General features: G+C 43.4%; 1 protein-coding gene across 1 annotated transcript in view; it reads left to right on the plus strand.

The window, feature by feature from the left end:
- kcnh6b (potassium voltage-gated channel, subfamily H (eag-related), member 6b) overlaps positions 1–24,772 on the plus strand; it is a 33,653-nt gene extending 8,881 nt beyond the window's left edge. Inside the window, exons 3-12 of the mRNA XM_046369319.1 lie at positions 17,309–17,734; positions 18,203–18,596; positions 18,793–18,992; positions 19,430–19,682; positions 20,546–20,739; positions 20,926–21,037; positions 21,127–21,387; positions 21,524–21,713; positions 23,381–23,573; positions 23,704–24,772. Coding sequence (XP_046225275.1) covers positions 17,309–17,734; positions 18,203–18,596; positions 18,793–18,992; positions 19,430–19,682; positions 20,546–20,739; positions 20,926–21,037; positions 21,127–21,387; positions 21,524–21,713; positions 23,381–23,573; positions 23,704–23,988 — 2,508 coding nt within the window. The 3' untranslated portion in view covers positions 23,989–24,772. The remainder of the gene's footprint in view (positions 1–17,308; positions 17,735–18,202; positions 18,597–18,792; positions 18,993–19,429; positions 19,683–20,545; positions 20,740–20,925; positions 21,038–21,126; positions 21,388–21,523; positions 21,714–23,380; positions 23,574–23,703) is intronic.
- The last annotated feature ends 300 nt before the right edge of the window (positions 24,773–25,072 follow it).

A 25,072-nucleotide genomic window follows, 5' to 3' on the forward strand; every position in this document is an offset into this window, starting at 1 on the left:
GAGATATTACGTCTGTAGTTTAGTTTAGTTTATTTTATTTTTACAGGGACAGTGCACATTAATCAACGTTTCAGTAAAAGTGCCGGTTTTAGCCAGCCGGCTAATTTTCAACCGCAGTCCCTGGGAAGGTTATTAAAAACAATTACAATATAGACAATAGCACCATAGAACAAGCAAGACATAGCAACATAGGACAAGCAAGACATAGCATACAGACAGAGCAACATAGAACAACAAGCAGCAAAACAAAATTCATAAAAGCAACAAAGTGTTCCCACACCTCACAAGCTACAGACAACATGGAAAGTGGCAACACACAGCTAGGGACCATGTTCACAAATCTGATTGACCTTTAGCCAGGTCTTCAAGCATTTTGTGAAAGTGTGATATGTGGTGCAGTTATGTGTGTCTGATGGCAGTGTATTCCAGACATGGGAAGCTCTCACAGAGAATGCAGATTTACTAAAGGTGCTTTTCCTTAGGGGAACTATACAGTCACCTCTCATGGCAGACCTTGTGGATCTGCTGCCACATGTCTGGGTTTTCTGTTTAACAAAAATATTGAGTGGAGGGGGAGCCAGGCCATTAAGGATCTTGAATACAAGACATGCGTCGGTGTATTGCACAAGATTTTCCCAACTCAAGAGCTCATGCTTTCTAAGGATGTGACAATGATGATGGCTATTGGGTGTCCTATCAAGCACTTTGAGAGCCTGTTTGTAGACAGACTGAATAGGTTTTAATGTTGTACAGCAAGCTTGGGCCCAACTAGTCAAGCAGTATGTTAAGTGGGGGAGTATCATAGAATTGAAGTACAGTTTTGCTACCTCTGTAGTCAAACAATTTCGTATAAATCGGAAATTAGCTAGGTTAAATTTGGTTATTTGAATTACCTTTTTCACATGCTTTTTAAAAGAGAGGTTGGAATCAAGTATGATGCCAAGGTACTTAAAATCGGATACCACCTGGAGCTTCTCCCCTGACACATAGACATCTGGCTCAGTAGCATCTGTTGCCCTCTTTGTGAAGAACATGCAAACAGTTTTTTTCACATTGAGATGCAAACACGAGTCACTGAGCCACTTTGTAACCTGGACCATTACAGTAGTGAGTTCTTGTGCAGCTTGTTGTTTGCTCTTTGCATGCACATATATCACTGTATCATCTGCATACATTTGAACTTCAGACCCAATACAGACAGAAGGCAGATCATTAATGTACAGGCTGAACAGGAGGGGCCCCAGTATTGACCCTTGGGGCACGCCCACATCATAGCTACGAGTGGGCGACCGCTCATTGCTCACTCTGACACACTGAGTTCTGCCTTCAAGGTATGATTTCATCCATCTCAAGGCATCAGGGGAAAAGTTGAACTTGGACAATTTTGTGATGAGAATCTCATGGTTAACAGTATCAAAAGCCTTCCTTAGGTCCAGAAACACAGCCCCAACAGCACCCCCTTTGTCCATCTTGGACTTCACATTTTCCAGAAGAAAGCAGTTGGCCGTTTCTGTGGAGTGTTTCGCTCTGAAGCCAAACTGCATGGAGTGTAATGTGAAGGGGCTGTTGTTGAGGTGGGCAATCAGTTGTTCTGCTACACACTTTTCAACAACCTTTGACACCACAGGTAGTATACTAATGGGCCTGTAGTTACTCACGTCAGTCGCCTGATTTAAAGATGGCCGTTATTATGGCCGACTTCCATACCCTTGGAAACACACCGAGACCAATAGATGTGTTGGTGACCTTAGTAATGGGGCCAATGAGTGACTCTTTGTAGTTTTTAAGAAAGGTAGAGTCCATCCCAAACACATCTTTGGCTTTAGAGTTCTTTAGTGAGCTAATCACCTTGTTCACCTTTGACTCAGAAACCTCCCTTATGATGAAGACAGGTTGAGTGTCATTCACTAGCACTGAGCCCAAGAAATCAGTGGAGGGGTTCTGTGTCAGTAACCTGACAGAGTCAATAAAGTAGGAATTGAAGGCTGTTGCTATTTCAACTGCATCCTGTGTTAGATTGTTATTCACCATGATTTCTAGTCTTTTTGCAGTGTTACTATGGTCTTTCCCTGTTAACTTTTTAAAATTCTCCCATATCAATTTAGAATTTCCCTTTGCTTCACCAATTATGTTAATAAAAAAGTTTGCCTTGGCCTGTCTGATTTCTTTTATCACCTTATTTCTCAACATGGTAAACCTACGTCTGCCATGCTCTAATTTAGATTTTAGGGCTATTTTTAGAGCATAATCTCGTTCTTTCATCAATTTCCAGATTTCTCCATTTAGCCAAGGAAGAGTGCTCTTTTGGCCAGGTTTGGATTTGATTTTCTTTAGGAAGCCATTTATTGTAGTCTGGATTGTGGATAGAAAAACCTGACTATCAGCTTCCACGTCTGTATAGGACAAGAGATCATTCCAGTTTATTCCCTTAATTGCTTTTTCAAAATAGTTTAATTCACTCTTAGGTATTCTGAGTTGATCCGGCTTTCTAAAAGTAGAGGTTAAACCTGCTCTTAGACAGCTTTCTGGCTATAAGTGTCAGATTATGATCAGACAGCCCAGTAACCATATTGAATGATTTAGTCACTCTCTCTGGTTTATTACTGAACACCAAATCAATCTGTGTTTTAGAGCAACAAGTCACCCTGGTTGGCCCTTTAACTAGCTGTGTAAGGTCAAAGGTATTAGTGATCCGTTTGAGCGTTTTCCTACAACACTTGTCTTCATAATTAATGTTAAAATCTCCCATTAAGATGACCTCTTTCCCAAAATCACATTCCCTAAGCATGGTATTAAACTGATCAAAAAACACACTTTTGGTGGAAGGTGGCCTATACATTCCAATGAGGGTAAAAGACATTTGGGGAGACAGTGTAACGTTCAGGCCGATACATTCTAGTTCATTATCACATGACCACTCAATTTGTTTACATCGGATATGTTCTTTAATGTAAATCATCACACCCCCTCCTCTTCCTTCAATCCTGTCTCTCCTGAAAACATTGTAGCCAGGCACAATCAAAGCAGCATATGGAGAGTGTTTATGGAGCCATGTCTCTGAGAGGCAGAGAAAGTCAAGGTTGGAGTCTGTGAGTAGATGTTGAATTTGATCACTTTTTGGAATGACACTACGAATGTTCAAGTGCCCCCCTAGTAGTCCCTTGGGCTTAGCTCGTGGGTCCCAGATGACTCGAGAGTGATTGACACATTGAAAAAAGTACAATTTTCTGTGTTTTCTGACGGCTGGGTTTAGGCCGTTTTGTTTCGTTTTGATTAGGGGCAGTTCGGTGGCGCAATTAACAATCCCTCCCGCCTGCACTGGATGCGGGGAACTAATTAAAATAGCTTGCGTACCAGAAGCAGAGTCAGGGATCGCATATAGCGACTCTGGTATGTTTGAAGAGTCAAAATCTATCCTGGAGCCGGGTGAGTCGAGAGAAACCATAGGACCATAGCACTCACCCACTTCCACAGCGGCGACGACCAGTGGACGAGGCCTTCCACCGCTCTCCACTCCGGTGCGTATCACTGGCTCGGTGATATTGGGCCCAGGATTGAGTTGTACATCCCCGGAGAGCAGGAGGGTAGTGAACAGGTAGTTTAACAGTTTCCGATAAATGTTGGACTTGTGTTTGTTACGCCTAAGCGGTTCAGTATAATAAGGAGCGAGGTAGACTTGGCCATTATTCAGAACATTATGGTATGCTGTGTACTGTCCGCTCCCGTGGAACGGTGAACCAATGTGTTTGGTGTTGGTATTCTCCGGTAGTAGACTGATTGTGTCATCCCAGCAAGGACGCACTGAGATTATCAGTAGAGCAGCTACATAACTGACAATCATGGCAGAGTACTGGAGATAAAACACATAATTGCGCTTTAACTCTTTGCGTGAGTTACTTAGCTGGGGTCGGCGTACACCTGATGGTTTAGATAAAATTACAGCATTCGAATGAGAAGCAGCACCTGCCGCACCACCCTGTCTTCCGTCCGCCATTTTCCTGCATGTCCCGCTGGCTCGTAGTAAACAAGTAATGAATACATTTCAAAGTTCATACCATTCGCAACCAACGCTCACGCTAATGTTGGCTTCGTTCTGTAGTTATTATCTGAACCATTCTGACATAGGACCGTCGTCCTACATTCCCAAAACAGAAAGTTATGTTGTCGTCAAGGCTTTATATAGGAAGGGAGAAAGGGGTGTGTTTCATAGTTTACAACATCTGTCTCTTCACGTGGGCGGGCCACTGAGTGAGCAGCCCTAACTTATGAAACCCACATCTCACATTTTAGAAGCTAAAATCACATTTCATCCTGTCAGAAATAATTTTGTATTCAAACATTTAAATTGAACAGCAATTCCATGTGAATCCGATAACTCTGATGTGTAGACTTTCCACTGTAGAGTACCACCGCATATGTTCAATTGTTCGGATTACCAGAATATAGTTAATTTCCCCCCACCTACTGATGTTCCCAGAATCTCTATATTAACCAAGTTTTTTTTAAATGTAACCTCAGTAGGGTAGAGAGAGGAAAAAGGGGGGAAGAGGTATTTATGACTGTCATAAACCTATAACCCAGTTCAACGTCATGACAGCTACATATCAAACTTTGTCTCAGGCCATTCGAACAATATATGAATTTATGGTTGGATCAGAATCGCCATCATAATCATTCTTATGTACAGAGAATTAAGTCAAAACCACAAGTCCAAATCCCCATCTCCATCCAAGGTTTTAGGAAAGGGACCATTTCAGCAAGCTAGCGACGCAGAACATCAACACAAGCAGATCAGAAATGGACATGTTTTTCTGACAATAATGACATTTGCTCAAAGATGTGATTTGATTGGTGTGAAGCCAAATCCATAACGTTGTTTTACTGCTCCAGGACGACCCACAGTTGGGCACAGGTCAACTCTAATTGTCAAATTATTAGATTTTTTTATATAAAGGGAGGCCAAATGCTTGCTGGAATCTATCAAGCGCTACGGTGGAAACATGTCATAATCTTTTGTTCCAGACAGCATCACATTTTGGCCTACACAGACAGGGGCGCTCTGATGATTTCTCCTGTGAGATTCAGCCACACAGACAAAATTAATTATTTCATCATTTTTATTGGTGAAATATTTGGGGAAGCCTGCCTCCCCTTGGCATCCATGAATGCACACTGCTGCCGCAAGCCTGACTATATGTGATAAAGTGAAAATCTGAGGCTTACACCAACCCGCAAATATTTTTTACATTTTATTTTACCAGATAAGTTGACGAAGAACACATTCTCATTTACTGCAACAACCTGGGGAATAGATACAGGGGAGAGGAGGGGGATGATTAGGTAACCGTGATGGTTAGAGGGCCAGATTGGGAATTTTGCCAGGAAACCGGGGTTAACACTCCTACTCTTATGGTAAGTGTCATGGGATCTTTAGTGACCACAGAGAGTCAAGACACCTGTTTAACATTCCCAAAAATAGAGACAAAGACGGCATCCTACATAGGGCAATGTCCCCAATCGCAGGCCTGGGGGAATGGGATATTTATATGTTATTATTTTTGTTGACCAGTGGAAAGGGTGCCTCCTACTGGCCACCACCACTTCCAGCAGCATTTGGTCTCACATCCAGGACCAACCCTGCTTAGCTTCAAAAGCAAGCCAGCAGTAGGATGCAGGATGGTATGCTGCTGGCTTATAGAAATTGTGCTGTAGGCTACATTCAGAGACATCAGATTTTTTTGGGACAAGGGGGCCTAATTTAGATATGTTTCTGCTTATATAATGAACAAAAATACAGTTGAAGTTTACATACACCTCAGCCAAATACATTGAAACTCCGTTTTTCACAATTCCTGACATTTAAACCTAATAAAAATTCCCTGTCTTAGGGTAAACCTTTTATTTTAAGAATGTGAAATGTCAGAATAATAATAGAGAATGATTTATTTTTCCTATTTTTATTTATTTCATCACATTCCCAGTGGGTCAGAAGTTTACATACACTCAATTAGTATTTGGTAGCATTGCCTTTAAATGGTTTAACTTGGGTCAAAAGTTGCAAGTAGACTTCCACAAGCTTCCCACAGTAAGTTGGGGGAAATTTTGGCCCATTCCTCCTGACAGAGCTGGCGTAACTGAGTCAGTTTTGTAGGCCTCCTTGCTAGCACACCCTTTTTCAGTTCTGGCCACATATTCTATAGGACTGAGGTCAGGGCTTTGTGATGCCACTCCAATACATTGACTTTGCTGTCCTTATGCCATTTTGCCACAACTTTGGAAGTATGCTTGGGGTCATTGTCCATTTGGAAGTTTGCGACCAAACTTTAACTTCCTGACTAATGTCTTGAGATGTTGCTTCAATATATCCACATAATTTTCCTTCCTCATGATGCCATCTATTTTGTGAAGTGCACCAGTCCCTCCTGCAGCAAAGCACCCTCACAACATGATGCTGCCACCCCCGTGCTTCACGGTTGGGATGGTGTTCTTCGGCTTGCAAGCTTCACCCTTTTCCCCCCAAACATGATAATGGTCATTATGGCCAAACAGTGATATTTTTGTGTCATCAGACCAAAGAACATTTCTCTAAAAAGTATGATCCTTGTCCCCATGTGCAGATACAAACCATAGTCTGGCTTTTTTATGGCGGTTTTAGAGCAGTGGCTTTTTCTTGCTGAGCGGCCTTTCGGGTTATGTCGTTAATAGGACTTGTTTTACTGTGGATATAGATACTTTGGTACCTGTTTCCTCCAGCATCTTCACAAGGTCCTTTGCTGTTGTTCTGGGATTGATTTGCACTTTTCGCACCAAAGTACGTAAATCTCTAGGAGACAGAATGCGTCTCCTTCCTGAGTAGTATGATGGCTACGTGGTCCCATGGTGTTTATACTTCCGTGCTATTGTTTGTACAGAGGAATGTGGTACCTTCAGGCGTTTGGAAATTGCTCCGAAGGATGAACCAGACTTGTGGAGGTCCACAATTTTTTTGTTGAGGTCTTGGCTGATTTATTTAGATTTTCCCATGATGTCAATCAAAGAGGCACTGAGTTTGAAGGTAGGCCTTGAAATACATCCACATGACTGTGCAGGGACGCAGCCATGGGTGGGCCTGGGAGGACATAGGCTGGGCCTTGCTCCGCAGTGGGTGGGCCTATCAGAATGAGTTTTCCCCCACAAACAGGCTTTATTACAGACAGAAATACTCCTCAGTTTCATCAGCTATCCAGGTGGCTGGTCTCAGATGATCTTGCAGGTGAAGATGTTGGATGTGGAGGTCATGGGCTGGCGTGTTTGAACACGGTCTGCAGATTGTGAGGCCGGTTGGCCGTACTGCCAAATTCTCTAAAACGACATTCAATTATCTGGCAACAGCTCTGGTGGACATTCCTGCAGTCAGCATGCCAAATACATCTGTTGAATTGTGTTGCGCCTTAGTTGGTGGGGGTTCTTACAGGACCGCCCAACTGAACATTTTTGGATTTGAATTTGAAAGGACAGCCGGTGCATTCACTTAAATTGAGATATTCAATTGTTTCAGTTAAGTGCCTACACCTGCTGTCCTTTCAATTTCAATTCCAAAATTTCAGTTGTGCAGTTAGTGTCCTGCAAGAACCCCCACCAACTAAGGCAGTTCCTCAATGAATCTCACCTCCTATGGTGTTCTTGGAAGAACCTTTTTGGGGCTATTTTCAGTGACAAGAACGTTGAGGACCTTAGATCTTAGAAGAACATTTGTTGAACCCCTAATTTGTAGAGTGTAGGAGACTAATAAACCCTTGCCTACCAGAATAGTGTCATAAATGATATGAATGAATGCTTCAATTTAGTTAACATCAGAAAAAACTTTGTCATCTCTGCTTCTTTCATGGAGCAAAGACATTTAGGAACCAGGGAGAAAATGCAATAAATAACAACAAAATAATATGAAACAGTAAGCCGTGAAAATGACATGTTTCTAATAAAATATGCATCTAGGCCCAACTGAAATCCTATGTGGTTAAAATACTATTAGCTTTTATGATGCTGATAAAGATATATACATCTTTAGAGGTGCTAACTGCACATTCTTATTCCGAGTCAAATTTTTTACATTTGGTGTATCATTTTACTGCAAGAAATAGTTAATTCTGCAGGAATTAATATTAAGGATAGGTTATAGACATGCAGTCAGTGTTCAGATGTCAGTTTCCATTTAACCTATTTGAACAGTAGGCTAAAGCTACCGTGGCGTGCCTTAGGCCTATTTGAAGTCCCAATCTTGTGACAGTCGAATGTGTATAGCGCCTCACAATCATCACACATACTGTAACATAGGCATTGCTATCATCCTCTATTTCCATTACGCCAAATCTTTCCCAAACCTTACTTTTCTGGCCCTCCCTTTTCTTTATTTTCAACTCTCTATTTCACAGCTTTTCCCTTACTGAATTAAACTCAAACATTGTCCTTTTTGCTTCATTGGATCAAGGTTAACTTTTTCTGACGGTTCCTAAAAGCGTTTTTCCTGAGGATGGCTCACCTCTCACAGTTCTGGGCGACTTTAACCTCCCCACATCTACCTTTGACTCATTCCTCTCTGCCTCCTTCTTTCCACTCCTCTCCTCTTTTGACCTCACCCTCTCACCTTCCCCCCCTACTCACAAGGCAGGCAATACGCTCGACCTCATCTTTACTAGATGCTGTTTTTCCACTAACCTCATTGCAACTCCCCTCCAAGTCTCCGACCACTACCTTGTATCCTTTTCCCTCTCGCTCTCATCCAACACTTCCCACACTGCCCCTACTCGGATGGTATCGCGCCATCCCAACCTTCGCTCTCTCTCCCCCGCTACTCTCTCCTCTTCCATCCTATCATCTCTTCCCTCTGCTCAAACCTTCTCCAACCTATCTCCTGATTCTGCCTCCTCAACCCTCCTCTCCTCCCTTTCTGCATCCTTTGACTCTCTATGTCCCCTATCTTCCAGGCCGGCTCGGTCCTCCCCTCCCACTCCGTGGCTTGACGACTCATTGCGAGCTCACAGAACAGGGCTCCGGGCAGCCGAGCGGAAATGGAGGAAAACTCGCCTCCCTGCGGACCTGGCATCCTTTCACTCCCTCCTCTCTACATTTTCCTCCTCTGTCTCTGCTGCTAAAGCCACTTTCTACCACTCTAAATTCCAAGCATCTGCCTCTAACCCTAGGAAGCTCTTTGCCACCTTCTCCTCCCTCCTGAATCCTCCTCCCCCCCCCCCCTCCTCCCTCTCTGCAGATGACTTCGTCAACCATTTTGAAAAGAAGGTCGACGACATCCGATCCTCGTTTGCTAAGTCAAACGACACCGCTGGTTCTGCTCACAGTGCCCTACCCTGTGCTCTGACCTCTTTCTCCCCTCTCTCTCCAGATGAAATCTCGCGTCTTGTGACGGCCGGCCGCCCAACAACCTGCCCGCTTGACCCTATCCCCTCCTCTCTTCTCCAGACCATTTCCGGAGACCTTCTCCCTTACCTCACCTCGCTCATCAACTCATCCCTGACCGCTGGCTACGTCCCTTCTGTCTTCAAGAGAGCGAGAGTTGCACCCCTTCTGAAAAAACCTACACTCGATCCCTCCGATGTCAACAACTACAGACCAGTATCCCTTCTTTCTTTTCTCTCCAAAACTCTTGAACGTGCCGTCCTTGGTCAGCTCTCCCGCTATCTCTCTCAGAATGACCTTCTTGATCCAAATCAGTCAGGTTTCAAGACTAGTCATTCAACTGAGACTGCTCTTCTCTGTATCACGGAGGCGCTCCGCACCGCTAAAGCTAACTCTCTCTCCTCTGCTCTCATCCTTCTAGACCTATCGGCTGCCTTCGATACTGTGAACCATCAGATCCTCCTCTCCACCCTCTCCGAGTTGGGCATCTCCGGCGTGGCCCACGCTTGGATTGCGTCCTACCTGACAGGTCGCTCCTACCAGGTGGCGTGGCGAGAATCTGTCTCCTCACCATGCGCTCTCACCACTGGTGTCCCCCAGGGCTCTGTTCTAGGCCCTCTCCTATTCTCGCTATACACCAAGTCACTTGGCTCTGTCATAACCTCACATGGTCTCTCCTATCATTGCTATGCAGACGACACACAATTAATCTTCTCCTTTCCCCCTTCTGATGACCAGGTGGCGAATTGCATCTCTGCATGTCTGGCAGACATATCAGTGTGGATGACGGATCACCACCTCAAGCTGAACTTCGGCAAGATGGAGCTGCTCTTCCTCCCGGGGAAGGACTGCCCGTTCCATGATCTCGCCATCACGGTTGACAACTCCATTGTGTCCTCCTCCCAGAGCGCTAAGAACCTTGGCGTGATCCTGGACAACACCCTGTCGTTCTCAACTAACATCAAGGCGGTGGCCCGTTCCTGTAGGTTCATGCTCTACAACATCCGCAGAGTACGACCCTGCCTCACACAGGAAGCGGCACAGGTCCTAATCCAGGCACTTGTCATCTCCCGTCTGGATTACTGCAACTCGCTGTTGGCTGGGCTCCCTGCCTGTGCCATTAAACCCCTACAACTCATCCAGAACGCCGCAGCCCGTCTGGTGTTCAACCTTCCCAAGTTCTCTCACGTCACCCCGCTCCTCCGCTCTCTCCACTGGCTTCCAGTTGAAGCTCGCATCCGCTACAAGACCATGGTGCTTGCCTACGGAGCTGTGAGGGGAACGGCACCTCAGTACCTCCAGGCTCTGATCAGGCCCTACACCCAAATAAGGGCACTGCGTTCATCCACCTCTGGCCTGCTCGCCTCCCTACCACTGAGGAAGTACAGTTCCCGCTCAGCCCAGTCAAAACTGTTCGCTGCTCTGGCTCCCCAATGGTGGAACAAACTCCCTCACGACGCCAGGACAGCGGAGTCAATCACCACCTTCCGGAGACACCTGAAACCCCACCTCTTTAAGGAATACCTAGGATAGGATAAAGTAATCCTTCTCACCCCCCCCCCTTAAAATATGTAGATGCACTATTGTAAAGTGGCTGTTCCACTGGATGTCATAAGGTAAGTCGCTCTGGATAAGAGCGTCTGCTAAATGACTTAAATGTAAAAAAATGTAAATGTTTAGCGATTGGCATGTAGGCTATTTGGCACATGTAAAGTTAGGCCCTAAAGCTTATGCAGTAATGCTAGATAGCCTAAAAATAATGAAAGAAAAACCAAAATGATGGATATAAATTGCACAACAATTATACATTTGATATATTTTTTTCATGTATTGTTTTCTCGTTATTCATCCCGCCCAGCACTCTCTTCATCCACACAATAATATTTCATGACCCTAAACCCACCGGCCCGCCAAACTGGTCTGAGTATTTTGTATTATTCTGTATGTAAATCTGGGACACTCCATTTGGTAGGGTATGTATTCATTTGTGGATGTCCATCACCCATTTCTTATGATATGTTATAAATTACAATTCATATTATATGTTAGGAGTTTGCAAAACGTACAATGATTTGTAATTTGCTAAATGTATGATAAATTATGAATTCTAGCTAGGTGGCTAACATTAGCTAGGTTGGAGTTAGGGTTAAGGTTAAGTTTATCAATTAGATTAAAGGGTTAAGGCTTGGGTTAGCTAAAAGAGTTAGGGTTAGCTAACATGCTAAGTAGTGGCAAAGTAACTTAAAAAGTAGTAAGTAGTTAAAGCTGCTAATTGACTAAAATGCTAAAGTTCTCCGTGATGAGATTCAAAGTCAACCTTTGGGTTTCTAGACGTCGAATTTAATTTATTTTGGGTAACAGACATATACAATAAATGATACAATGTGGACCCAGAGTATATCATATCACTTGACTGCATTAATTAAAACGCCGGTTTCCAAAGTGGTCCTCAATTTTACAAACAACCATAAATACATTATTCACTGCACGTTTCCCTAACCTTAAATCAACCATATTTTTTTTAACTTCACCTTTATTTAACCAGATAGGCTAGTTCAGATCAAGTTCTCATTTACAACTGCGACCTGGCCAAGATAAAGCATAGCAGTGTGAACAGACAACAACACAGAGTTACACATGGAGTAAACAATAAACAAATCAATAACACAGTAGAAAAAGAAAGAAAGAGTCTATATACATTGTGTGCAAAAGGCATGAGGAGGTAGGCATATTCATTTCACATGAAAACAATCTATTCATTTCGTAGAATGTATGCACACATGACTGTAAGTCGCTTTGGATAAAAGCATCTGCTAAATGGCATATATTATTATTATTATTATTATTATATACCTATCATTCAAATAAATACACTTGACCAGCAGTAGGGGGCACAAGGGGCAGTGGAGTTGTTTCTCTTACTTTGACAACCTTGTCACAATTAACACCTTTGCCTGCTTTTTTAAAGCTATTTCTACTTGCTTGATCTCCCAGGGGATGCTATTCCATAGACAAATGCCTGTACAGAAAAACGTGCTCCCATGCAATACTGTTTACTCTTGGGATTTTACAAGACATAACACTAGCTCTGGTATTGTAACTGTGTTGGTTATAGACCATATCAATGTGTTTTTTCATATAACCTGGGACACTATCATTTAAGATGTCAAACATATGATTAAGTTTAAAGGTCCACTCTAGACTAAAGGCAACAAGCCCATCTCGTGTAACTCCTGTACCCCTATGTGGGTCCTAGGGGGGGACATTCAGGATATACCTGAACATTATTTTTGCATGACCTGAATTGTCTTTTCCAGCTTTTTTTGATAGCCCACTATACCAAGCAGAGTAGACATAATCAAAATGACACTGAATCAAAGGTTGAAACTAACAGTTTCTTAACTTCTTATGGCATGGGGGCAGTATTTTGACATCTGGATGAGAAGCGTACCCAAAGTAAACAGCCTGTTACTCAGGCCCAGAAGCTAGGATATGCATAGATTTGGATGGAAAACACTCTAAAGTTTGCAAAACTGTTAAAATAATGTCTGTGAGTATAACAGAACTGATATGGCAGGCGAAAACCTGAGGAAAATCCATCCAGGAAGTGGGATTTTTTTGATGTGGGTATTTTCAATTGAATGCCTATACAGTATCTAATGGGTTAGGACCCAGATTGCAGTTCCCATGGCTTCCACTAGATGACAACAGTCTTTAGACATTATTTCAGGCTTGTTTTCTGAAAAATGAAGAAGAATGAGACTATTTTTGTCAGTGGACTGAGGAAGAATGCAGAGCTGGTTTGCGCACGTGACCGATTGTGCGCCCTTCGTTGTTTTTCCTTTCTATTGAATACATTATTGTCCGGGTGATATATTATCGATTATTTAGACAATTGACAACTTGAGGATTAATTATAAACATCGTTTGACATGTTTCGATGAACTTTACCGGTACTATTAGGATGTATTCGTCTGCATGTTTTGACCGCCTTGGAGCCAGTGGATTACTGAGCAAAATGTGCCAACAAAACGCGCCAACAAAACTGAGTGTTTGGGATATAAAGAGGGACTTTATTGAACAAAACAAACATTTATTGTGTAGCTGGGATTCTTGTGTCTGCAACCATATGAAGATCTTCAAAGGTAAGTGATTAATTTTATCGCTATTTCTGACTTTTGTAATTCCTTTACTTGGTTGTAAAATGTGTGTATGCTTTTGTAAGCGGGGCGCTGTCCACAGATAATCGCATGGTTTGCTTTTGCCGTAAAGCATTTTTGAAATCTGACAAAGTGGCTGGATTAACAAGAAGTTATTCATTAAACCAATGTATAACACTTGTATTTTTTATGAATGTTTATTATGACTATTTCTGTATTTTGAATTTGGTGCTCTGCAATTTCACCGGATGTTTTTGAGGTGGGTCGCTTGCGGTCGCTAGGGTTAGGGTTAGGGTTAGGGTTAGGGTTAGGGGTTAGGGTTAGGGGTTAGGGTTAGGGGTTAGGGTTAGGGTTAGGGTTAGGGTTAATCGCATGGTTTGCTTTTGCCGTAAAGCATTTTTGAAATCTGACAAAGTGGCTGGATTAACAAGAAGTTATTCATTAAACCAATGTATAACACTTGTATTTTTTATGAATGTTTATTATGACTATTTCTGTATTTTGAATTTGGTGCTCTGCAATTTCACCGGATGTTTTTGAGGTGGGTCGCTTGCGGAACGCCTGCGCCAGAAACTTTAACTTTGATGTCAACATATATAGTGTTATGATATAGAAATGTACATTTGTAAGTAAGTAACCATCTGTCTTATGTAACCATACCAAACAATTTACGTTTACTATGTTACTATGTCTAGTCTGAGTCCAGGCTGGGCCCGCAGTTAAACTGTTGGGACAGTGGGTTATGAATCAACCCGAACATCACTAATCAGTATTGTGTGTTTGTCGGGGTGCGGCACTCATGAGAGGCAGGACCACATGCTGCTTTGAACAACAGTTTATGCAAATTAGTCAGTTCACAGACGTCCACCAGATGGGACAGTATTTCAGGACTAGAGTCAGTTTGTAAACACAGGTGTTCCCCCGATCTCACGCCTGATTGATTATGAACATAATCACAGACAAGGTTATCAGACAGCAATATCGCTTATTCCTCTCCAACTATAAATGTGAAAGGGAGAAAATACCTTACAGCTAGCTATCTGTTGTCTTTTCTATGTGATCTGGAGTTCATCAGCGACACTATTGCTATGCTGGGGTTGTGATAGACAATAGTTGACTACTTTGTCCATAAGAACTGGTCTGGATGGCTTTGTTAAGGCGGTCAATTAGTTAGTAGACCAAAAAGAAAGAGTTCCAAAACTCTGCAACTAAAAACTAGTTCTCCCCTCGCCACTCAGACCACTGACAGTCCTAGCAAAATTCTTGCCTGAGAAATTGCTCTTTGCTAAGAAGCTATTGTTTCTTTTTGACCATTTTAATTGAAAAACAATCACAGTAAGGTACTTAATTGTTACCCAGAAATCATTTGATATTGAGATAAAAACAGCTGCATTAGACCTTTAAAGGACAATATATTTTTTTTTAATATATATTTACATTTATTTTGACCCTTAAAGTGGGCTAGGAGAAACTGTAATCCAGTGTTGGTTTAAACCACCAACTTCAACTAACTTTAGCCATGGCTAACCAAAAACACAATAGGATAAATGGGGAAACAACAAGGTAAGATTAAACATTTTAAGTAACAAGTAAAAACTTTTAAACTTGTTCTTTATGAACTGTTGTTTTTGTGTGTGTTTGTTATGTAGTACATGGTGGAGGAAGTGCTTGAATATATATTTGAATGTTTTTGAATAGTGAATACAATAGACAGAAATGTACATCAATGTGAGTATAAATGAGCCTATTTCAATCTCACCCTCTATGTAACATGTCCCTTTAGAAAGTATTTATACCACTTGACTTACAGTTGTGTCTTTCTGGGTAAGTCTCTAAGAGCTTTCCACACTTGGATTGGGCAACATTTGGCTATTTACTATTTTAAAAAATATTCAAGCTCTGTCAAATTGGTTGTTGATCATTGTTAGAGAACCATTTTCAGGTCTTGCCATAGATTTGAAGTAGATTTAAGTCCAAACTGTAACCTGGCCACTCAGGAACATTCACGGTCTTCTTGGTAAGCAACTCGTGTAGATTTGGCCTTGTGTTTTAGGTTATTGTCCTACTGATGGAAAGCAGACTGAACCAGGTTGTCTAGGTTTTTTCTGTGCCGAGCACCATTCTGTTTCTTTTTATCCTCAAAACTCAAATCCTTAACGATACAAGCATACCCATAACATGATGCAGCCACCATTATGCTTGAAAATATGGAGAGTGATACTCAGTAATGTGTTGTATTGGTTTGACTCAAACATAACACTTTCTATTCAGGACAAAGTTATTTGCGTAGCAATTTCGTAGCAACTGTGTGCTGACCACACAGCTCACGTCTCATGTGCTGCAAAATACATTTACACATACATGTTATTCAATCATTACACCCCCACTGCTCACGCGCGTCTGTATAGCCAGGCGCTAAAATAGAACTTGGTTTTATTTGTGACGCGCTGCAAGTCCTGCCTCTCCCATCTCATTAGTAATTAGGATCATATACCCAGGTGAGTGATTGGAAGCTGAACTGAGGTCCACACTCCAGTCTGTTGTGGCAATGCACCTTAGCTGGTTGCCAACCACCATATAAAGTCCAAAGAACAAGCCTGTAGAAGATTACTAGAAACTAACTCAGTTTAACGTTACCCTTTCATCTGTGGATTAATCATCAGAGTAGAGGACAAATTAACTAGCAACAGAAAGCTAGCTAGCTTTTGTCATACATTTTTAATACTTCTCAACCTGTTCCCAAATTAATATAGTTGGTTCAGAGTTTGTTTTGATATTTCAACCTGTGTGTCCCGATCGCGTCTGGTGTGGGTGGAAAAAAATCAACATACACGCAATGGCGATCTGGTCAGCATGTTACTTTAGTGCCTTGTTGCAAAAAGGATGCATGTGTTTGAATATTTCTATTCTGTACAGGCTTCCTTCTTTTCATTCTTCCAATTAGGTTAATATTGTGGAGTAACTGCAATGTTGTTGATCCATCCTCAGTTTTCTCATATCACAGCCATTAACCTCTAACGGTTTTAAATTCACCATTGGCCTCGGTGAAATCCCTGAGCTTTTTCCTCTTCAGCAACTGAGTTAGTGACTGGGTACATTGGCAACTGCATCTTTGTAGTGACTGGATACACCATCCAAAGTGTAAATAATCTTCATCATGCTCAAAGGGGATATTCAATGTCTGCTTAAAAAAAACTATTTTACCAATAGGTACCCCTCTTTGCAAGATATTGGAAAACTGCCCTGGTCTTTATGGTTGAAATTCACTGCTCGACTGAGGGGCCTAGTTTATGGGGGTACAGAGATGGGGTAGTCATTAAACAAATCATGTTAAACACTTATTGCACACAAAGTTAGTCCATGCAACTTATGTGACTTCAGCAAAGTTTTACTCCTGAACTTATTTAGGCTTGCCATGACAACGGGGTTGAATACTTATTGACTAAAAACATTTCCGTTTTTAAATTGTAAAAATGTCGAAATTGAATCCATTTTAAATTCAGGATGTAACACAAAATGTGGCAAAGGTAACGGGGTGTGAATACTTTCTCAAGGCACCGTATCTGTTTACTGAGAAAAGAAATACGTGGACATATACACAATCAATCAATAGGCTACAGCAGGTTGCACTAATTCAAATCGAATTAACAAAGTAATAAGTATTGATTAGTAATTGGTGTGCGAGCACTTGCTGAATGCCTCTGGCCCCACTCTATGCTAATGAAACTCTCAAATATAATTTGGATCTCTGTTAGGTTCTGTCTCTGGGTGCTGACGTCCTGCCGGAGTACAAAATCGAGGCCCCGGTCACCCACGCATGGACCATGCTGCACTACAGCCCCGTCAAAGCGGCGTGGGACTGGGTCATCCTCCTCCTGGTCCTCTACACAGCCCTCTTCACCCCCTACTCGGCCGCCTTCCTATTGGATGAGCGTGGGGACTCGCTGCGGCGGCGTTGTGGCTATACCTGCAATCCACTAAACATGGTGGACCTCATGGTGGATGTGCTGTTCGTCGTGGATATCGGGATCAACTTTCGCACAACGTTCGTCAACCCCAACGACGAGGTGGTGACCCAGCCGTGGAAGATCGCTGTAAATTACCTCAAGGGGTGGTTTGCCATCGACCTGGTTGCCGCGCTACCCTTCGACCTGCTTATCTTCCGCTCAGGGTCTGACGAGGTGAGAATAAAGCAAGTTGGGATGAATATTAACCCCTTTACTTGAAGCATTTTAGGCCTTTAATAAGAGATCAAAAGTGGGATAATCTCTCAATGAGCCTGAATAAATACAAACCAGATAGGCATAACATATTATAACCCTTATAAGACGATATAAAGGTTCAAGCTGATTTAGCGGACATGAGTTGGTCACATGGTCTCGTGATGAGGTAACCATGTCTGCAATTTAAAAAAAAAATCAGTTGCCATCAGTCCAAGAAAGAATTTTGATCTAATGGTCAAGATGCTGGTTTCTCCCGTGGGAGAGCAGGTATCAGATCCCACTAGGGACAACAAGCATGAACATTTCCTGTGTTACTTATTTCAAACCAAATTTGCTAGTAACCTGTAGCCATTTCCCATCAATTCATTCTGCATCTATTTTCCCATCTTCTCGCTACTATTCTCAATAAATGGCCACCTACTAAAGATGGCCACCTTGATTGGCCTGCTGAAAACAGCGCGGCTACTTCGGCTGGTTCGTGTGGCGCGGAAGCTCGACCGCTACTCGGAGTATGGGGCCGCTGTCCTCTTCCTGCTCATGTGCACCTTTGTGCTCATCGCCCATTGGCTGGCCTGTATCTGGTACGCTGTTGGCTACGTGGAGAGGCCCTACACTGAGACGGGTTGGCTGGACAACCTGGCTGAGCAGCTGGGCAAGGCGTACAACGCAAGTGAACCTGGCTCGGGTCCGTCCGCTAAGGACTATTACATCACTGCACTCTACTTTACCTTCAGCAGCTTGACCAGTGTGGGCTTTGGGAACGTCTCCCCCAACACCAACTCAGAGAAGCTCTTCTCCATCTGTGTTATGGTTATCGGCTGTAAGTTCCTAAATGTTCCATTTACTCAGAAGAACATTCACAATCCATACACACTGCATTCAAAAGTAGCACATTTCATAAATACTTATGTCAACAACTGCAAGATATTTTTATTATGTCACTTATACTGCATTATCAACGTGCAATTGTTGACATAAGCCTTTTTAAGCCCCATTGGCTCCTCCTCATCCTCCAGCTCTCATGTACGCCAGCATCTTTGGAAATGTGTCGGCCATCATCCAGCGCCTATACTCAGGGACGACGCGCTACCACACCCAGATGCTGCGGGTCAAGGAGTTTATCCGCTTCCACCAGATCCCCAGCGGGCTTCGCAACCGCCTGGAGGAGTACTTCCAGCACGCCTGGTCCTACACCAATGGCATTGACATGAATGCAGTGAGTAGAAAACCGGCCACCAAACTCGTAAGAAACACTTTCTTCGGTAACACTTTACGTAAAACCTGCAGGTATAATGCATTATGATGCAGTTATAATGCATTGTAAGACTTATCATGAGCATGTATGACCTCCTTATGTCTTATTATCCTGCCATCATGATCCTGACTAAACACCAGCCATTTTCGGTCAGTTAAGGTGTAGTACATTGAGAAATAACATATTATAAGCCTTAAGAAATTATAAAGGCTATGTGCTTATAACATGTTATAAAGCATTATACCTGTAGACTATCTTCTGGTCAACAAATCTATTCAAATCCCCAAGGCATCCAGCGTAATAAACTGCAGTGCTGAAAACTCAGTTTACAGTGAGAATGCCCTATTGCAAAATGACTGATTTTGACATTTATGTTGACTTTCCATCTTCCTCCCAAGGTGCTGAAGGGTTTTCCAGAGTGCTTGCAGGCTGATATATGTCTGCACCTGAACCGCAGTCTGCTGCAAAACTGCAAGGCTTTCCGGGGGGGCAGCAAGGCCTGTCTGCGAGCTCTGGCAATGTGCTTCAAGACTGTGCATGCCCCACCAGGGGATACACTCATCCACTCTGGAGACATCCTCAATTCTCTCTTCTTCATCACTCGCGGTACCATCCAGGTCACTCATGATGATGTCGTGGTGGCCATACTGGGTAAGGAAGGCTATGCAATCTATTGTTCAGTTCGCTGCAGCTGGTGACTTGAACGAGCTGCAACAAACACTCAAACTGGACAGTTTCATCGCAATCTCTTCATTCACAGACTCAATCGTGGACACTCTTCCTGACACTTGTGGCTGCTTGGCGTGATATTGTTGTCTCTACCTTCTTGCCCTTTGTGCTGTTGTCTGTGCCCAATAATGTTTGTACCATGTTGTGTGCTGCTACCATGCTGAGTTTTCGTGTTTCTGCCATGCTATGTTGTTGTCTTAGGTCTCTCTTTATGTAGTGTTGTGTTCTCGAAGTGATGTGTGTTTTGTCCTATATAAAAAAAAAAATTAAATTCCAGCCCCACGTCCCCGCAAGAAGCCTTTTGCCTTTTGGTAGTCCGTCATTGTAGATAATAATTTCTTCTTAACCTACTTGCCTAGTTTAAAAAAATAAGTGTCAGATCTGCTGCATTGACTTTAGCTATATGTTAGTCATTGATGTCTTTCAAACTATTTTAGAAATGTAAATGTAGTTTCTAAAGATCATGCTCTATTCTATTTAAGGTATTTTCTGATTTTATTGAACAGATATAGAATGACAGTGGGGGAAGGATAGTGAAGTTGTCAAAGGGCCGTAGGCCAGACTCGAACCTATGCCGACACCGTAGACGTGTGCTGGAGGCTGCGGCATTGCCACTAGACCAGCCAGGCCACAGCTAAATAGTTTCCTCTTAAACAGATGTGAATTATATACAGTAACTACATCCTATAGATCGGAATTCTTTCAAATAACAGCCATCTGTGATGAGATAAGTGATGCCACCCCCCTTCATTTACTCTCACTGTCTCCCTTCCTCTATCCTGTAGGGAAGAATGACATCTTTGGGGAGCCTATCCACATGTATGCAGAGCCAGGCAAGTCCAACTCTGACGTGCGCGCCATCACTTACTGTGACCTGCACCGGATTCAGAGGGATGACCTGCTCGAAGTTCTAGACATTTATCCAGGCTTTGCCGACAACTTTTGGGCAAACTTGGAGTTCACCTTTGACCTAAGAGACGTAAGAAGAAAAAACACACACACACACGTGGCTAAACTGAGAAAATGTACACTTTTATTTGGGATATTTATGGTATTGGTGAATAAGATCCTTTTGGTTCACTGTGTCCAATGAAATGGGATTGTTGGCACTGTATCAGTGTATTGGGATGTGTTCAGTTTGTGTCTTGCTATTTCTGTATGTCAGGCTGACCAGGTCCCACCATTACTGTTGGCTGATGATTCTGGTGATGATTGTGGATACAGTCGTAGTAAGCCACGACACAGGGGACACTCCCTGGACTGTCGCAACGGTCCTGGTAAGTTAAGTTGATTAGTTGAATCAGGGTCTGTATGTATCAAGCAAGCTAGCTGTATGGACATTTTTTTAACATTCACATTTGGACAGACGGCATGGACCAAGATGACCCGTACCCCTACCGCCAACGCCATTCGGTCCCACAGCCCCACTGGGAGGAGGGCTGCAGCTGTGAGTCGCCTTGCTCCCAGTCCAGCGAGGACCTAAACAAGCCCCTAACCCAAGGGGGCAAGGTGGAGCTGTACCCTCCAGACGACGATTGGCTGGAATACTCCCCCTCAGTGGTGCAGCTGAAGCCCCCTAGTGGCGCCACAGTGGGCAGAGGGGCCCCCATGGACAGGTCTCAACCAGGTACAGTATGAGCAGTATGGTACCTCCATTTCAATTGTATGTTATGTAGCATTACTGGACCGGAGGGTTGCGGATTCAAAATCCCAAAAGATTCAAAAAGACATCAGTTGATCAACAACACTGTAAATGTTTCCAGCCACCTCTAACCTCTCACCGAACATGTCTGGGTATGTTCAATACTGGCCAGAGAGGCAGTCGGTCCAGTACTCCAACAGGCAGTGGCGCTCCTCTTCGGTTCGGACCTCATACCACCCGCCCCCGTTCATAGAGGAGAGGCCCAGTGAGCTGGAGTCCCGACTGGAACTACTACAGTCACAGCTCAACAGGTGCGAGGAACAACACGCTTACTATTACAAAACTATTTTCAACAGTTGAGCCAGACAAACAGTTGAGCCTGCACGTTTTAGCTTATTTTCAACTTACCTAGGGTGCAACGCTGGCTGATACCATCTGAAATCAAATGTTTCCTGAGCTGAAATAAAAGATTCCAGAAATGTTCCATATGCATCATTTTTTATTTATTTAGCTCACATTTTGTGCACTAATTTGTTTACATCCCTGTTAGTGAGAATTTCTCCTTTGCCAAGATAATCTAGCCAGCTGACAGGTGTGGCATATCAAGAAACTGGTTAAACAGCATGATCATTACACAGTTGCTCCTTGTGCTGGGGACAATAAAAGCCATAACACAATGCCACACATGTCTCAAATTGAGGGAGCATGCAATTGGCATTCTGACTGCAGGAATGTCCACCAGAGCTGTTGCCAGAGAATTGAATGTTAATTTCTCTACCGTAAGCCACCTCCAATGTCTTTTAGACAATTTGGCAGTATGTCCAACCGGTCTCACAACCGCAGACCATGTGTAACCACGCCAGCCCAGGTTCTCCACATCCTGCTTCTTCACCTTCTTCACCTAGCTGATGAAACTGTGGGTTTTGCACAACTGAAGAAACTGTCTCAGGGAAGCTAATTTGCGTGGTCGTCCTCACCAGGGTCTTGACCTGACTGCAGTTCGGCATCGTAACCGACTTCAGTGGGCAAATGCTCACCTTGGATGGCCACTGTCACGCTGGAGAAGTATACACTTCATGAATGAATCCCAGTTTCACATGTACCGGGCAGATGTCACAGATGAATGTCCTTGTGTGGGTGAGCGATTTGCTGTTGTGAACAGTGACGCATGGTGGCAGTGGGGTTATGGTATGGGCAGGCATAAGCTACAGTCAATGAACAAAATTGCATTTTATCCATGGCAATTTGAATGCACAGAGATACCGTGACGATATCCTGAGGCCCATTGTCGTGCCATTTATCCGCCACCGTCACCTCATGTTTCAGCATGATAATGCACAGCCGACGTTGCAAGCAGCTGTATACAATTCCTAGAGCCTGAAAATGTCCCAGTTCTTCCATGGCCTGTATACGCACCAGACATGTCACCCATTGAGCACGTTTGGGATGTTCTGGTTCAATGTGTACAACAGCGTGTTCCAGTTCCTGCCAATATCTTGCAAGTTTGCAGAGCCATTGAAGAGGAGTGGGACAACATTCCGCAGGCCACAGTCAACTTTATGCAAAGGAGATGTAGCGCTATAGGAGACAAATGGTGGTCATACCAGATACTGACTTGTTCGCAGATCCACACCCTTACTTTTTTTTAAAGGTATGTGACCAACAGATGCATATCTGTATTCTCAGTCATACGAAATCTGACTGATTTATGAACTGTAACTCAGTAAAATGTTTTCATTTATACTTTACCTTCAAAGGGACAATTTCCAATTCAAACAAAAGCAGTTCCTGTACCCCCACTCCCCACATTAACAAACTGGAGCTTATGGAGTTAGACTAACTTTGACAAGAGAGACATTCCAGTTATCTTGGAAGGTCGTTATCTGGAAGGTCTTTAATGGCAACAGTGAATACATGGCTACTTAGTAATCCTCCTTTTCCTTCCCTCTTTCTGCCCCCTTTATCCCTCCAATACCAGACTGGAGATTCAAATGACTGCCGATATCAACGTCATCCTGCAGCTGCTCCAAAGGCAGATAACGCCGGTACCGCCCGCTTACAGCACTGTGTCAGCCATAGACTCACCTGGCCTATATGGGACGGGAGCGCCAGTGTTGCACACCATGTACCAGATCCCACCCATACAGATAGACAACCAAGCATCCACGCAGGTAGGAATTCTGATGGTGAACACAAAAACAAAATCTGTCAAAGCACCTGAAACATTCACAGAAGCTGTGTTACTGCAGTTAAACCTCCAACCTGTGACTGAATTACTCACCCTTGATTGTTTTGTTGTAGAGCTCTGCCCAGCCTGACCTCAAGTTACCCCTGAAATCCCAGGAGTCGCTGTCCAGCGGTATCCATCTGACTGTAGAGTCCGACGACACCATGTCCGCCACCCCGGAGATGGAGCCGACCGTGCCACTCTCCTCCCAGCCGATGGTCAAGCGGTCACTGTCTCTCATGGAAACGTCCAGACTAAGTGGCAGCCTCCGCTTCCCCTCGTTGCCCGGGAACCTGGACGCCTCAGGGCAGGCGGAGATCCAGAAACATCGCTCAGATCCTGTTCTTTCTGTGACCTGAGACCCCTGTCCCTAGTTCCCCAAACCTGGGATCCTACAGACTGCTTCCACTCATATACAGATTACAAGATAGTAGCAAAACATGTCTTTCCAGGCCCTGCCCTTTAACAGCCCCTAACCCCTATGTACTGAGATCGGAGTAGGTGGATGAGCTTAAACAGCCGTTAAAGTCCTGCTAACCTTAGCCACCACTAGCCAAAAAAATCTGAAATTGATGGGGACATGACATGCGGAACTGTACAAAAAAGGTTAAATCAGGTAACGTCAAACCAAATAATGAGTTGATTACAGTTGTTTTGGCCATGTTTATACAAGTACTGAATGCCCCCATCACTTTCCTAGATTTTTTGCTAGCGTCGGCTAGGTTTAGCTGAAGACTAATGGCTGTTCAGAGAAAACCGAACCGTGAATACGATTCTCATGGCTCATACAATACTTTCAGGGTGAAAAACCTTAAGTTGAAAAACACTGAACTTCCCCTTTAAGATTAAGTGCCTAGGGGAGGGGGTTGAGGTTGTTTATGGAAAGGCTGAATTCCATGTCACCCCCTTCCCCTTGTCCTTCCATTTGCGCATTCACGCGCTCCTCCGACATATGCAAATGTCCCAAAGCAGAGGGAGTGAAAATTAGTGGGTGTAGGGGCTAATTAGACCCTCAAATAGCCACTTCAAATCAAATGTATATGTCACATACATGTTTAGCAGATGTTATTGTGGGTGTAGCGAAATGCTTGTTTCTAGCTCCAACAGTGCAGTAATATCTAACAATATACACAATCTAAAGTAAAGGAATGGAATTAAGACTAAATAAATATTTGGACGAGCAACATCGACTAAGATACAGTAGAATAGGATAGAATACAGTATATACAAATATGAGATGAGTAATGCAAAATATATAAACATTAAAGTGACTAGTGTTCCATTATTTAACTGGCCAGTGATTTCAAGTCTATGTATATAGGGCAGCAGCCTCTAATGTGCTAGTGATGGCTATTTAACAGTCTGATGGCCTTGAGATAGCTGTTTTTCCAGTCTCTCGGTCCCAGCTTTAATGCACCTGTACTGACATCACCTAATGGATGA

This window comes from Oncorhynchus gorbuscha, linkage group LG11, assembly GCF_021184085.1.
Source record: "Oncorhynchus gorbuscha isolate QuinsamMale2020 ecotype Even-year linkage group LG11, OgorEven_v1.0, whole genome shotgun sequence".
Taxonomy (NCBI): domain Eukaryota; kingdom Metazoa; phylum Chordata; class Actinopteri; order Salmoniformes; family Salmonidae; genus Oncorhynchus; species Oncorhynchus gorbuscha.